General features: G+C 37.5%; 1 protein-coding gene across 1 annotated transcript in view; it reads right to left on the bottom strand.

Moving 5' to 3' along the window:
* CASP6 (caspase 6) overlaps window positions 1-15,594 on the bottom strand; it is a 58,240-nt gene that overhangs the window by 25,660 nt on the left and 16,986 nt on the right. Inside the window, 1 exon segment of the mRNA XM_053703551.1 lies at window positions 397-438. Coding sequence (XP_053559526.1) covers window positions 397-438 — 42 coding nt within the window.

Below are 15,594 nucleotides of genomic sequence, written 5' to 3'. Positions count from 1 at the left end.
AGTGAGTGTGAGAGAGAGAGAGTGTGAGAGAGAGAGTGTGAGAGAGTGTTTGAGAGAGAGTGTGAGAAAGATTGTGTGTGTGTGTGTGAGAGAGAGAGTGTGAGTGAGAGAGAAAGAGTGAGTGTGAGAGAGAGTTAGTGTATATATATATATATATATATATATATATATATATATATATATATATATATATATATATATATATATATATATATATATACATGCATACACACACTATGTGTGTGTGTCTATGTTTCTCGGGCGTATCACAACCAGTGCCTCACCAGCCTCTGACCTCACCGCACGTCACTGTAGGAGTGTCCAGTGTAGGGAAGAGGGAATTTGGTTTAAATAAATACATATTTATAGATAAAATACAGTCAACACATACTTTACCTTTGCCCTCAGAGACATTTCTGCTATCGATTTCAACATGTACTGAAAATGAAAACACAAATTTAGAGGGCTGTAATAGTTTTAGTACTGTTTATTTAATGTTACCATACAATTTATACACACTCTAAATACATTTAAAGGGGCACTTATCATTAGTTTTATATGCAGACCTAAAATCTATGTACTGACTCTAACTACAATTCTCAGTCCTGTTGTTTTGTTGTATGTAGTTGTATGTTAGTTCTAAAATACATTTAAGAAACCCTTAATTAAAGAAATGTATTTGATAGCCACCATAAAAATAATATATTAGCATTACTTGTATGTTAAAAGGGACATTAAAGGCAAAATTAAACTCAAAGAGAATTAAAACCTTATTTATTTTATTTGTGAATCACACAGAGCATATAATTTTAATATAGTTTCCAATTCACTTTTAGTGTCACATTTTCTTCGTTCCCATGGTATTCTTTGTTGAAGAGATACCTAGGTATTTGTCTGAAGAACTACATGGCAGGAAATAGAGCTGCCATCTAGTGCGCTTGCAAATGGATAACATTGTCATATAGTGCTCCAGATATGTGCACGCTCATGAGCTTACATCCCTGCTTTTCAACAAAAGATACCAAGAGAATGAAGAAAATTAGATATTATAAGTAAATTACAAAGTTGTTTAAAAATACATGCTCTATCTGTGTTTCATGTCACTTTAACCCCTTCATTATTGGAGATTTTAGAGAAAAACACCCAAAATACAGAATTTTTAGCATTCTAGCTATCTCTCCATTTAAACAGATAAAAGTGCCTTTGTTTTTAGTTTTTTATTTACCTATGAAAACTATACATATTTGTTCAGCATAAAAAGAGCTTTCAGGGGTTCTAGCTAGCTAGTTATTTACAGAATTAAGAGATTATTGTAAAAAAAAGTGTATAACAAGATTCATTATCACTTGCCGCAAAACATGCAGCTTTCTAATTGTAGAAAAAAAAACCTTCAAAATGTGTTCATTGGCATCTTCTGATTCAGTTAAGAGCAAATATGCATATTTTGTTTTATTAGTTTTGATAATTTTATCTGCAGCTATGTTTATCATGTTCTAAAATGCAATTGGATAACTTTAATTTGGTGTAGCAGAACAATCTCACACTATTAATTTAGCATATTTGCATATTCATGCAACCCAGTTGGCAGTCAGATGTGTGCCAAATGTGATCATACAAAAAGATCATTAACTTTTTCACAAATTTTGGGTTTGTCTCTGAAAATATTTACACACAAATTGTGCAGTCTTAAGACAAATGGTTGCAAAAGCTTCTCTGGGGTCTCCTGTGTTCAGAATTAGCAGATATTTAGCTCATTTGGTATTGCATAATGTCATGAATTCTCAAAATGTACCCCAAAATCTATATTTATTTTTAAAGTAGACAACCCAAGTTAATAATCTAGTCTTAGTTTGGTATATTTCATGACACAATTTGGACGTCTGATGTATGTGATTATATAAAAATAAATGTTAACTTTTGTCACAAACTTTAGGTTTCTCACTGGCATTATTTAAACAGAGATTATGCACCCATAACAAACTTGGTAGTAAAGCTACCCTGGGAGCCCCTTTGTTCAGAAATAGCAGACATGTATGGGCTTGTCATTGGTTTTGGTGATTAGAAGGCTGCTAATTGCAGCTGTGAATCACAGTTCTGGGGATAGACACAAAATGGCAATGGGTCCAGGGCCCATTTGGTATCACAGTTCTGAAAGAGGATTTTTAGATATGTTTTGGGAGAAGGCTGAAAATTATAGCTGTGCATCACAGTTCTGAAAGGGGATTTTTTATGTTTGGGTAAAGGGTTAATGGTTTGTTTGCTATGGCATAATTTATATGCTCGTATTTGTGGCAACCGTGATAATATCTTGCTCTGGGCAATACTGCTGGGAACAGAGGTGTTGAAAATATAGGGTGGGGAGACCAAAACTATTTTGATGCTTGGCTTTTGTATGATGACCATAGTAAGAAAGAGTAAGAAAGTATTAATTTAAAAAGTCATCCAGACAACAGACCTAAATGACCAAGGAACACAATTTGCCCACTACAGACAGTTTCATGCACCTATATACAGAGAGCCCCCTGTGGATCTAGATGTAGTTGCACGTAACCATCTATAGTTTCAGTTACACAATTGTAAATCCACTTCAAACATAACATGCAAGGATAATGTTTATTTCTCTTGTTAAGTGTATCCAGTCCACGGATCATCCATTACTTATGGAATATTCTCCTTCCCAACAGGAAGTTGCAAGAGTCCACCCACAGCAAAGCTGCTATATAGCTCCTCCCCTAACTGCCATATTCAGTCATTCTCTTGCAAGCCTCAACATAGATAGGAGGTCGTGAGAGTCTGTGGTTTTTTATACTTAGTTTATTCTTCAATCAAAAGTTTGTTATTTTTAAATGGCACCGGAGTGTGCTGTTTATCTCAGGCAGTATTTGGAAGAAGAATCTGCCTGCGTTTTTTCTATGATCTTAGCAGACGTAACTAAGATCCATTTGCTGTTCTCACACATTCTGAGGAGTGAGGTACTTCAGAGGGGGAATGGCGTGCAGGTTTTCCTGCAGATAAGGTATGTGCAGTAAAATATTTTTCTAGGAATGGAATTGACTAAGAAAATACTGCTGATACCGAAGTAATGTAAGTAAAGCCTTAAATGCAGCGATAGCGACTGGTATCAGGCTTATTAATAGAGATACATACTCTTATAAAAATGTGTTTTAAAACGTTTGCTCGCATGTTTAATGGTTTTTTAACGTACATTGGTGATAACACTGTAATGTTGGTATAGCCTTAAATGCAGTAAAAGCGACTGATATCAGGCTTATTAATAGAGATACATACTCTTGTAAAAATGTGTTTTAAAACGTTTGCTGGCATGTTTAATCGTTTTTTAACATGTTTGGTGATAAAACTTATTGGGGCCTAAGTTTTTTCCACATGGCTGGCTTAAATTTTGCATAGAAACAGTTATCTGAAGCTTCCCACTGTTGTAATATGAGTGGGAGGGGCCTAATTTAGCGCTTTTTTGCGCAGTTAAAATTACAAAATGAATCATCCAGATTCCCTCAGCAGTCCCATGAATACTACAGGACATTTCTAAAGGGCTAAAAAGACTTCCAAAATCGTTTATAGGGAAGGTAATCCACAGCTCTGCTGTGGCAGTTTTGTTGTGTCTGTTTTTAAAAAACGTCTATGTAGTTTTTTTTTTTTTTATCTGTTTTTTTGCATTAAGGGGTTAATCATCCATTTGCAAGTGGATGCAATGCTCTGTTACCTTATTACATGTACTGTAAAAATTTCGTTTGTTTTAGTGCCTTTTTTCACTTTTTCAAATTTTGACAAAATTTGTTTCTCTTAAAGGCACAGTAACGTTTTATATATTTGCTTGTTAACTTGATTTAAAGTGTTTTCCAAGCTTACTAGTCTCATTATTAGTCTGTTCTAACATGTCTGACATAGAGGAAGCTCTGTGTTCATTATGTTTTAAAGCCATGGTGGAACCCCATCTTAGAATGTGTACCAGATGTACTGATTTCATGTTAAACAATAAAGATCATTTTTTTGTCTTTAAAAACATTATCACCAGAGGATTCTGTCATGGGGGTAGTTATGCCGACTAACTCTCCCCACGTGTCAGACCTTTTGACTCCCGCTTTAGGGACTCACGCTCAAATGGCGCCAAGTACATCAAGGGCACCCATAGCGTTTATTTTACCAGGGGATTCTGTCGAGGGGAAAGTTATGCCGACTAACTCTCCCCACGTGTCAGACCCTTCGACTCCCGCTTCAGGGACTCACGCTCAAAGGGCGCCAAGTACATCAAGGGCGCCCATAGCGTTTATTTTACAAGACATGACAAAGGTGGTGAATAATACTCTGGCAGCAGTATTAGTCAGACTACCTGAAATTAAAGGAAAGCAGATAGCTCTGGGGGTAGATACAGAGCATACAGACGCTTTAAGAACCATGTATGATACTACCTCACAATATGCTTAGTCTGTGGGTGATTTTTTTGACTCAGGGAAGATGATTTAACCTGATTCTGATATTTCTACATTTAAAATTTATGCTTGAGAACCTCCACTTGTTGCTCAGGGAGGCTTTGGCTGCTCTGAATGAATGTGTACAATCGCAGGGCCAGAGAAATTGTGTAGACTGGATAAATAATATGCAGTGCCGGTGTGTACTGATGTTTTTCCAATACCTAAAGAGGTTTACTACAAATTTTTTAATAAGGAATGGGATAGACCAGGTGTGCCGTTCTCTTCCCCTCCTATTTTTTAGAAGAATGTTTTCTAATAGTTACCACCACACGGGACTTCTGGCAGACAGTTCCTAAGGTGGAGAGAAGAGTTTCTACTCTAGCTAAGCGTACCACTACCTCTGGCGAGGACAGTTGTGCTTTTTAGATCCAATGGATAAAAAATATTTATTCAACAGGGTTTTATCCTGCAGCCCCTTGCATACATTGCTTCTGTCACTGCTGCTGCGGCGTTCTGGGTTGAGTCTCTTGATGAGGCTTTACAGTTAGCGACTCCATTGGATGAATATATTTGACAAGCTTATGCTAGCCAAATTCCTTTGTTTTCTGATGCCTTTGTTCATTTGACTAGACTAACGGCTAAGAATTCTGTTTTTTACTATACTGGCGCGCAGAGCGCTATGGCTTATATCATGGTCAGCTGTCGTGACTTTAATAAATAAGCTACTTAACTTCCCTTCAAGGGGCAGACCCTATTCGGGCCTGGTTTGAAGGAGATTATTGCTTATATCACTGGAGGGTGGCATCCACTTCCTCTAAGGCAAAACAAGAGGGAATTTTTGCTCAGTCCAAGGTGGTCTGGAGACAATCGGACCTGGAACAAAGATAAGTAGGCCAAGGAGCCTGCTGCTGCCTTTAAGGCAGCATGAAGGAACGGACCCCTATCCGGTAACGGATCCTATAGGGGGCAGACTTTCATTCTTCGCCCAGGCGTGGGCAAGAGATGCCCAGGATCCCTAGGCATTGGAATTTATATCCCAGAGATATCTTCTGGTTTTCAAAGATTCCCCCCCCAAAAAAGGGGAGATTTCGCCTTTCACAATTATCTGCAAACCAGATAAAGAAGGAGGCATTCTTACATTGTGTACGAGATCCATCCAGTTCCAAGAGAGGAACAGGGACAGAGTTTTTACTCAAATCTGTTTGTGGTTCCCAAGGAAGGGAACCTTCAGACCTAATTTGGATCTAAAGATCTTAAACAAATTCCTCAGAATTCCGTCATTTAAGATGGAAACTATTCGTACCATCTTAACTATGATCCAGGAGAGTCAATAGAGGACTACAATGGATTTGAAGGATGCTTATCCTCACATTGTGATGCATAAAGATCACCATCATTTTTCAGGTTTGCCTTTCTAGACAGGCATTACCAGTTTGTAGCTCTTTCCTTTGGGATATCTACAGCCCCAAGAACCTTTATGGAGGTTCTGGGGTCGCTTTGGCGGTCCTTAGGCCGCGGGGCATAGAAGTGACCCCTTATTTAGACGACATCCTGATACAGGCGTCAAACATCCAAATTGCCAAGTCTCATACGGACGTAGTACTGGCATTTCTGAGATCACTTGGGTGGAAATTGAACAAGGAAAGAGTTCTCTATCCCCAATCTCAAGGGTTTCCCTCCTAGGGACTCTGATAGATTCTGTAGAAATGAAAATTTATCTGACGGAGTCCAGGTTGTCAAAGTTTCAAAATTTCTGCCGTGTTTTTCATTCCATCCGCGCCCTTCGGTGGCTCAGTACATGAATGAAATCGGCTTAATGGTAGCGGCAAGGGACATAGTACCGTTTGCACGTCTACATTTCAGACCGCTGCAACTATGCATGCTCAGTCAGAGGAACGGGGATTACACAGATTTGTCCCCCTGTTAAACCTGGACCAAGAGACCAGAGATTCTCTTCTCTGGTGACTATGTCGGGTCCTTCTGTCCAAGGGTATGACCTCCCGCAGGTCAGATGGGACAATTGTTACAATAGATGCCAGCCTTTTAGGTTGGGATGCAGTCTGGAACTCCCTGAAGGCTCAGGGATAGGGGACTTAGGAGGAGACCCTCCTTCTAATAAATAATCTGGAATTGGGAGTGATATTCCATGCTCTTCAGACTTGGCCTCAGTTAGCAACTCTGAGGTACATCATACTCAGTCGGACAATATACACGACTGTGGCTTACATCAGCCATCAAGGGGGAACAGAAGTTCCCTAGCGATGTTAGAAGTCTTACAATAATTCACTGGACAGAGACTCACTCTTGTCTATCAGCTATCCATATCCCAGGTGTTGAGAACTGGGAGGTGGATTTTCTAAGTCGTCAGACTTTTCTTCCGGGGGAGTGGGATTCCTCCGGAGGTCAAGACCAAGCAGGAGAGGGCTTTGGTGTTTTTGACAGCGCCTGCGTAGCCACGCAGGACCTGGTATGCAGATCTGGTGGACATGTCATCCTTTCCATCACGGTCTCTGCTTCTGAGACAGGTCCCTCTACCTCAGGGTCCTTTCAACCATCTAAATAGAATCAATCTGAGATGGACTGCCTGGAGACTGAACGCTTGATGTTATCAAAGCATGGCTTCTCCGAGTAAGTCATTGATACCTTAATACAGACATGAAAGCCTGTCTCTAGGAAAATTGAACATAAATATCTGATTTTTATGAATCCAAGGGTTACTCATGGAGTAAAGTCTGGATTCCCAGGATATTATCTTTTCTCCAAGATGTTTTTGAGAAAAGGGTTGTCAGCTAATTCCTTAAAAGGGACAGATTTTTACTCTGTCTATTTTTTTGCACAAGCGTCTGGCAGGTTTTCTAGACGTTCAGGCATTTGGTCAGGCTTTGGTTAGATCCAAGCCTGTGTTTAAAACTGTTGCTCCGCCATGGAGCTTAAACCTGGTTCTTAAGGTCCTTCAAGAAGTTCCGTTTGAACCTTTTTTGTTCCATAGATATCAATCTTTATCTTGGAAAGTTCTTTTTGGGTAGCTATTTCCTCGACTCGTAGAGTCTCCAAGTTATCTGTGTTACAATGTGATTCTCCTTATCTGGTCCTTCGTATGGATAAGGTAGTCCTGCGTACCAACCTGGGTTTTTTCCTAAGGTGGTATCTAACAAGAACATCACTCAAGAGATAGTTGTTCCATGCTTGTATCCTAATCCTTCCTCAAAGAAGGAACGTCTATTACACAATATTGGACGTGGTTTGTGCTTTAAAGTTTTACTTACAAGCTACTACAGTTTTCATCAAACGTTCACCTTGTTTGTTGTCTATTCTGGACAGAGGAGAGGTCAAAAGACTTCAGCAGCCTCTCTGTCTTTTTGGTTAAAAAGCATAATTCATTTAGCTTATGAGACTGCTGGACAGCAGCCTCCTGAAGGGATTACAGCTCATTCTACTAGAGCTGTGGTTTTCACTTGGGCCTTTTTTAAATTTGGCTTCTGTTGAACAGATTTACAAGACGGAGTCTTGGTCTGCGCTTCATACTTTTTCAAATTTAACAAATTTGATACCTTACTTCTTTGGAGGCTATTTTTGGGAGAAAGGGTTTTTTACAGGCAGTGGTAACTTCTGTTTAAGTACCTGCCTTGTCCCTCCCATCATCCGTGTACTTTAGCTTTGGTATTGGTATTCCATAAGTAATGGATGATCCGTGGACTGGATACACTTAACAAGAGAAAACATAATTTATGCTTACCTGATAAATTTAATTCTCTTGTAGTGTATCCAGTCCACGGCCCGCCCTGTCACTTTAAGGCAGGTCATTTTTTCATTTGAACTACAGTCACCACTGCACCCTATGGTTTCCTTTCTCTGCATGTTTTCGGTCGAATCACTGAATATGGCAGTTAGGGGAGGAGCTATATAGCAGCTTTGCTGTGGGTGGACTCTTGCAACTTCCTGTTGGGAAGGAGAATATTCCATAAGTAATGGATGATCCGTGGACTGGATATACTACAAGAGAAATAAATTTATCAGGTAAGCATAAATTATGTTATTTCTATTGTTAAACTGTGGCAATTTATGAGACCAGGGGATTATAGCAGCACAAGAATGCATCTATATCCTTGGAATTATATCAGAAATATCAAGCTATACATTAGAAAAAAATATCAAGATAAAAAAACCTGTCCACCTGCAAATGCCCCTTGCAATGCAGCATCCTTGTGCAATGGCACCCCCCTTCTCTTGCACAACCGATTGATCAAGAGCAAGGCATGTCAGTCACCCCAAAACAGTAAGTATCGGGCTGTTTGATCTTGCTACCTCTGATTTGGTGACAAGGCTAAAGAAGCAATTGTTGCTTCTTAAATTTGTGGTTGCTGTACCACAAAACCTCAAAATCTGCAAATATCCCCCTATGAAACAATGTGACATGCTTTTAAAGGTCTGTTCTCTAGATCACACTAAGAATCAGTAAAGTCACACAATGAAATATCAGACTGTATAAATTTCCTTTGCCTTTGACAAAGCCCTCACGGGCGAAACGCGTCAGCAGCACGGACGTTCTTTTAGTTTAAAAAACTCTGTTGTTAAATTAGAATCTTTGAGTGTAACTAACTTCCATATGCAGTACAATATGTCTACCTAGCTGCGGTCATTGACACGATACTGGGAGTTAGAGGGGGCAAAAAGTAATTATGAATATAGTACTAAACTAGTTGGAAATTTAATTGAGCAACTATTTACATAGCCTCTGTGTATGGTGATGTGATATTTATATCTAAAGTATAGACACTGTGTCAATTGTATCGCGGTCGTTATTCTGCAACCCACTACATTATTTACCCAAGCAAATAATAATGATTCAACACTGAGAGCACAAAACCATGTGAATCTTTATTATAAGTATTTGCCATAATATAATTTTTAAGCAACAAACAGTGAGTTTAGAAAGGGCTAAGCAGCACCCGACCAGCGAGTATACAGTCACTTGAATACAAGATAAACTTTGTCACGCACTCGTCTATCCAATAGGGAGACTCAGTAGGCGTGAGTTACAAGAAGTGTTATTGTTACGGTGTTAACTGCAATGTCTAACTGATCCCAGACAAGGTGGCTATTATATTAATATTCACAAGTAGTGAATCGTGAAACAGTATAACGCATAGCATTAAGTTCACATTAATATGGGTACTCATTTAATCGATCTGACAATATAACATAATTGTCATGATCGCAATAACATTTAACCATTGATTATTTAACTACAGTCAGTATAATAACATGATGGTAAACTTATGAACAGTATTGATACAAGAGACAACGTGATATCACACTGGTTTCCTATACTAAGTTAGGGACTGTAGTTGATAGGATACTGATACACAACAACTGACTTATACAAAGGACAGAACCAACTATACTTGCTAGACTAACAGCTCGACACATACTGGGAGTGAACTGATCGAGACCAGAGACAGTTAACTGACTTATATTAGCAATGTTCCGAACTGGGGGATTTCCGGTGGGCGGTAACATCGGAGTGGCGCGCAGCTAGCGTTTGCTCCGAGTATACTCCAACCGCCAGTCACAGGCTCTAGGCCCAAAAAGAGCCGAGTAAAGAGTACCAGATAGGGAGCGCTTCTCACCGACTATCGTGAAGCCTTAGCAGGCTACGCTCAGCGGGTACGTGACACAGAAGTAACAAAGGCACTCCACCGAATATCTCCCACAGCTAGTAAAGCTCTTTGGCAGGAGCAACGCTGTTCATGGAAATGCTCATGGATATGGACATGGAGCTACAAGGCTGACGATATATCAGAGGAGAAAGCCATCCTTTCAGATAAGTACTTATACATCAGACTATGTGCTGTAAAAGCCGCTGCAAGGTTACTCTCTTTTTCTGACTATAAGGATGTGAATAGGCTGTGTGCAGTTTTATAAGTCTGGGTGCAGGGAAGTTCGTGACTGATACCTGGTAATAATTGAGATAACATCAAGGCCTGAGGTATTTATCTGTTCCACCTGCCTAATTTTTGTCACTGTTGGCTGGGGAAAAAGAAAAAAAAAACTAGACAAATAACTCAGCTGAAAACGTGATCCCTGGTTCTGGTACTATACAGGGGGAAGTTGATGTGAAGGCCCATATCTGTGTGACATTATAAAGAGAGTCACCCACTTAGGTCTTTGGAATCCAACAGGCTGTTTATTTCCCCTACAGGCAGGTGCTATACGTTGCCCCAGTGAAGAAAACTGTTACACACAAAATTGAGTCAACAAACTCCACATTTCTATATCTGAACTCATCTCGCTGTAAAAAAGGAAAAATAAAGAGAAAGAATACAGATATAAAAGGAAAAGAAAACCCTGGGGTTAACTATATAGCTCAGAACTGTAATGTACATAAAAGTGTAACTCTATAGGCATTAAGCAAAGCCTGAGTTTGAGGGGACTTAATTGCAATATACCATAATATACTATACTGAAGAATATACTGTGTGCCTAGTGTGTAAGTCTGGGATAAGTATGCAAGAGGTCTGTGCCGTGCTTGAAGCCTGAAGTTCCCAGTGAAGAAACTGGTACTAGATGGTATTTGGAATATACTGACAGTGGACACTGATCTTGAGTTGCAATACCAATCTGATTAAAAGTTTCACTATACTAACAGGAAGAAAAAATCAGATTGCCTAGTGTGCAAGCCTGGGATTAGCATGCAAGTGGACTGTGTTGTGTTAAATATGGTTAACCCAGTGAAGAACTAGGTACCTGGTGACACTTGGAAAGACTGATAATTTCTTCTGACAAAGATATATATTAGGAATTAATCTATGACCAACTGAGCTGTATTTGATTAAGCTTTAGAGTTTGTTATCTGTTGTAAAACATCTATGTTTTTACCACTGTGAAGAATATACAGTGTGGCTAGGGTATAAGTCTGGGACCCTGATCCAGAGGGTCTGTGTTGTGAACAGAATGCAAGGATTCTAGTGAAATATCTGGCAGTTGGTTTAAATTGGTCTCTGGAAGGCTTGATAGGCCAGGTTGTTAAAACAGAAGAGTGCAAAGTGAACTGAATTCTGTTTTCTCTTAGATTGAAGGCTCCACAATGATTACAAGTAGTTAAGAGATTAAAACTCAAAGAAATAAATTAGCTCAGAAAATTGTATACTGCTTAACATCATAAACTATCCCTTGTTGGGTACTTGATACATAGATTTTTTTTTCTTTCTTTCTCTCCCTCTCCTCTCACACACTTCTACACTAACTATTCACTATTGACCTAAGACACCCTTTCACACCTTTTATTTCTTTTTTTTTTCATTGTAGAGTTTGGCTTAGTCCCTGATCCCTTAGATTTACACTTGCCCGAGAGGCTCATACTCACTATTAATACTTTTTCACATTAGTTTTTATTTACACACTTTCCCCCTTTTTTTTTTTTTTTTTTTTTCTTTTTGTGGTATATTCTCATAAGAACAAGTGATTCTTAATGGATAAGTTTATCCAGAATTCAAAAGATAAGTCCCCAGCTATAATGTCAGCCAAAACTAGGGAAAGAAATAAGAACAAGAATATAATTGAACCCATACAAGAGAATTTAGATAGCGCGAACACACCACATGTAAATATAGACACACAAATGTTAATAACTAAAATTTCTGCTTTACTGATGCCACAGTTTGATAATCTCAGACTAGAAATATCAACGGTATCGAATGAGTTAAAACATTTTAATGCAAGAATAGGAGAAATAGAAAATAGAATTTCAAACCTAGAGGATCAACTGACTATTAAAAGTAATAGGATTGAAGAATTGACCGGACAAATTGCAAAATTACAAGACAGAGCAGATGTTGCAGAAGATAGATCAAGAAGAAATAATCTAAGGTTCATAGGCATATCTGAAAAATATGTAAATAGAGATTTAGAAGCACTTATTACCAAAGAAATACCAAGGAAACTGGGTATGCAAAGGGATGGATTAGAAATTATAGCTGAGCGGATACACAGACTGGGTTTAAGTAAGCAATACTTGGGTGAAGACCCTACGGGTAGATCCCGCACTAGGCCAGTGATAGCAAAATTCTTGAACTATAAGGACAAAGTTGAAATCTTAAAATATTTTAAAAAACTTTCAGAACCCCTCCTGTTGGATGACAGGAAAGTCCTTATCTTTCAAGACTTTTCATTGGAAACCTCGAATAAAAGGAAAATAATGTCACAAATGTGCTCGCAATTCATTCAAAAGGGGCTACAGGCATTTGTAGTCTATCCTGCTATTTTGAAAGTAGGAGGTAAGGATGGCTTTAAATCCTTTCAGAACAGTGAAGAAGCTAAACAATATTATGTCACAGTTTGTCAGGATTTATGACTTAAAGGAGAACAGCGTTAACATTTTAACTGGTGTGGATTTGTATTTTCCCTTTTCTGTTTTTTTTTGTGTTTTTTTTTTTGTCTTATCAGCCTTCACAAAATTAAGGATATGTCTAGTAGTGATGGAAAAACGGTGGTTGGTAGTCTGTATAGAATAAAACTAGGATACGGGGTATAAGGAATTTACTAGGTCTTACATCGTGGAATGTTGGTGGTATTGTGTCCCCTATCAAAAGAAAGACAATCTTAAAGCATCTTAAAAAATTAAATACTGATATTGCCTTTCTCCAGGAAGTCAGGTTGTCGGCAACAGAATTAGCTAAATTAAAAGTTAACTGGGTAAAAGAAGTAGTTGCCACTCCATGTCTAGAAAGGAAAAAGGGCGTAGCTATACTACTTGGTAAGAATCTAGAATACAAAATTCTTGAAGTTAAAAAAGATGACAATGCACGTTATATTATTATTGAAATAGAAATAAAAAAAAAAGATGTATACATTGTGTAATGTCTATGGCCCAAATAATTTGGACCTGGAATTTTGGAATAAATTGCAGGTATTAATGTTAAAGTATAATGAAAAAAATTTAATAATTGCTGGTGATTTTAATTTAACACCTAGATTCCCATTAGACAGGAAAAGCACAAAAGGTAGGAAAAAGGATTCTAGAATATCGAAGGAAATGAGAATTCTGCATATATTCAAAAAATCACTTAAAGTCCATGATATTTGGAGACTCCAATATCCAGATCTAAAAAGATTCACATGCTTATCAAAATCACTAGAATCACTATCGAGGATTGACTTTTTCCTGATATCTGAGCCCTTATTGTTGGCTAACCCAAAGGCAGACATAAAAGATGTGATTATATCTGATCACGCTCCTATTACTCTAGAACTTACCCTAGAGGAAACATTAATAAGAGTTCCTAAAAGAAACTTTTTTCACTTCCCGAAATATATGCTGAAAAATGCATCTTTTGTAGCTATGTTAAGAGAAAAATTCAATATTTTTTTAAATCTGAATAGAGAATATCTAGATAGGATAGAAATACTGTGGGAAACAGCCAAATCGGTGTTAAGGGGAGAAATAATAAGCTATATGGCCATATTTAAAAAGAAAAGAAAGAGAAGGGAAGAACAATTAACGAATCAAGTTATAAATTCCTACAATAGATACCTATCAAGCACTACAAAAAACAACTGGTTCAGATATACCCAGGCAAAACAAGAAAGGGACACATTTTATACACAAGAAACTATTAGAGAAGATCTCAAAAGTAAAGCAAAGTTTATGAAATTCGGAAATAAAACAGGTAGTCTCTTAGCGAAAGTAGTTAAATCTGAAAAAAAATCTAATATAATATCGGCAATAAAAGTGGAAGATACATATATACATGACCCGTCAGAAATAAATGAGATCTTTTACCAAATATATAGCAATTTCTATGGGGCATGTGAGTTAGACAGCTCGAATAAAAAGCGGTTTTGGGATTCAATAACTACCCCTAAAATAACACTGGAAGAAGCTAATACAATTAACCAGCCTATCACGATAGAAGAAGTAGAAACAACAATTAATAAGATTAAATTAAATAAAGCACCCGGGCCGGATCATTTACCAGCCGAGTTTTATAAAATTTAAAAAAAAAGAAATTGCACCATATTTGACCAAATTATATAACTGGTATTATTCCGAAAATTCTAGCATGTCAAAGAACTTCACTAAAGCAAATACAATCTTGATATATAAAAAAGGAAGGGACCCTGAGAAGCCAGACGCGTACAGACCTATTTCCCTACTAAACGTGGACTATAAGATTTTAGCAATAATAGTCGCGGAAAGATTAAAAACATTTTTTGGTAATATCATACATACAAATCAGGTAGGGTTTATGAACAATCGAAGTTCTGTGGTTAATATACGCAAAGCTTGCATTATTATTGAATATTTTAATGATCTGACAGATAAACATCAAGAGATAAGAGAAGATGCAGCCTTAATAGCCATAGATGCAGAAAAAGCTTTTGATGCGGTACAGTGGGATCATCTTTTCACATCACTGTCTAAGTTTGGTTTCTCGGGCCCCTTTCTAAACTATATCAAAGCAATATATAAAAATCCGATATCTGTAATTTCAGTGAATGGAGTGGAATCTGCAGATATTGCCCTGAAAAGAGGTACAAGACAAGGTTGTCCCTTGTCACCTTTCTTGTTTAATTTGTCTATCGAATCATTAGCTATTAAAATCCGTCAAGAGATGCAAGGGATTGTTTGTAATAATATAGAGGAAAAGATCTTACTATATGCTGATGATGTTTTGATATTCTTGAGAAACAGCAAACAAAGTATCCCACAACTAATGGATATAATAGAGCTATATAGCTCCTTTTCGGGTTATAGAGTTAATTTTAATAAAACTGAACTCCTATGGCTTAATAAACAAAAAGAATCTAATACTCTATTTCCCTATAAAGTAGTAGATCAGATCACATATCTAGGAATTAATCTTAGTAAGAACCCTAAGTTATGGTATGACTTGAATGTTAAACCAATTTTACAGAAAATTATTGACCAGTTAAATGTGTGGAAATATATTCCCTTGGCCTTGTCAGGCAAAATTAGCTTAATTAAAATGATTATTTTCCCAAAGATACTATACAAAATGCAGAATCTATCATTACTCATTAAGTCCTCAGATATTAAAGTATTTAATAAAAATATAATCGATTTTCTGTGGGGTAAGAAAAGAAAAAAAATCTCTCTCAAAATACTTTCTCTTTTAAAGGAATCTGGAGGATTTGCACTTCC

The sequence above is a fragment of the Bombina bombina genome, chromosome 2, assembly GCF_027579735.1.
Source record: "Bombina bombina isolate aBomBom1 chromosome 2, aBomBom1.pri, whole genome shotgun sequence".
NCBI classification, from domain to species: domain Eukaryota; kingdom Metazoa; phylum Chordata; class Amphibia; order Anura; family Bombinatoridae; genus Bombina; species Bombina bombina.
Note: the sequence above shows the minus strand (reverse complement) of the source record. Positions and strands in the feature narration are given on the sequence as shown.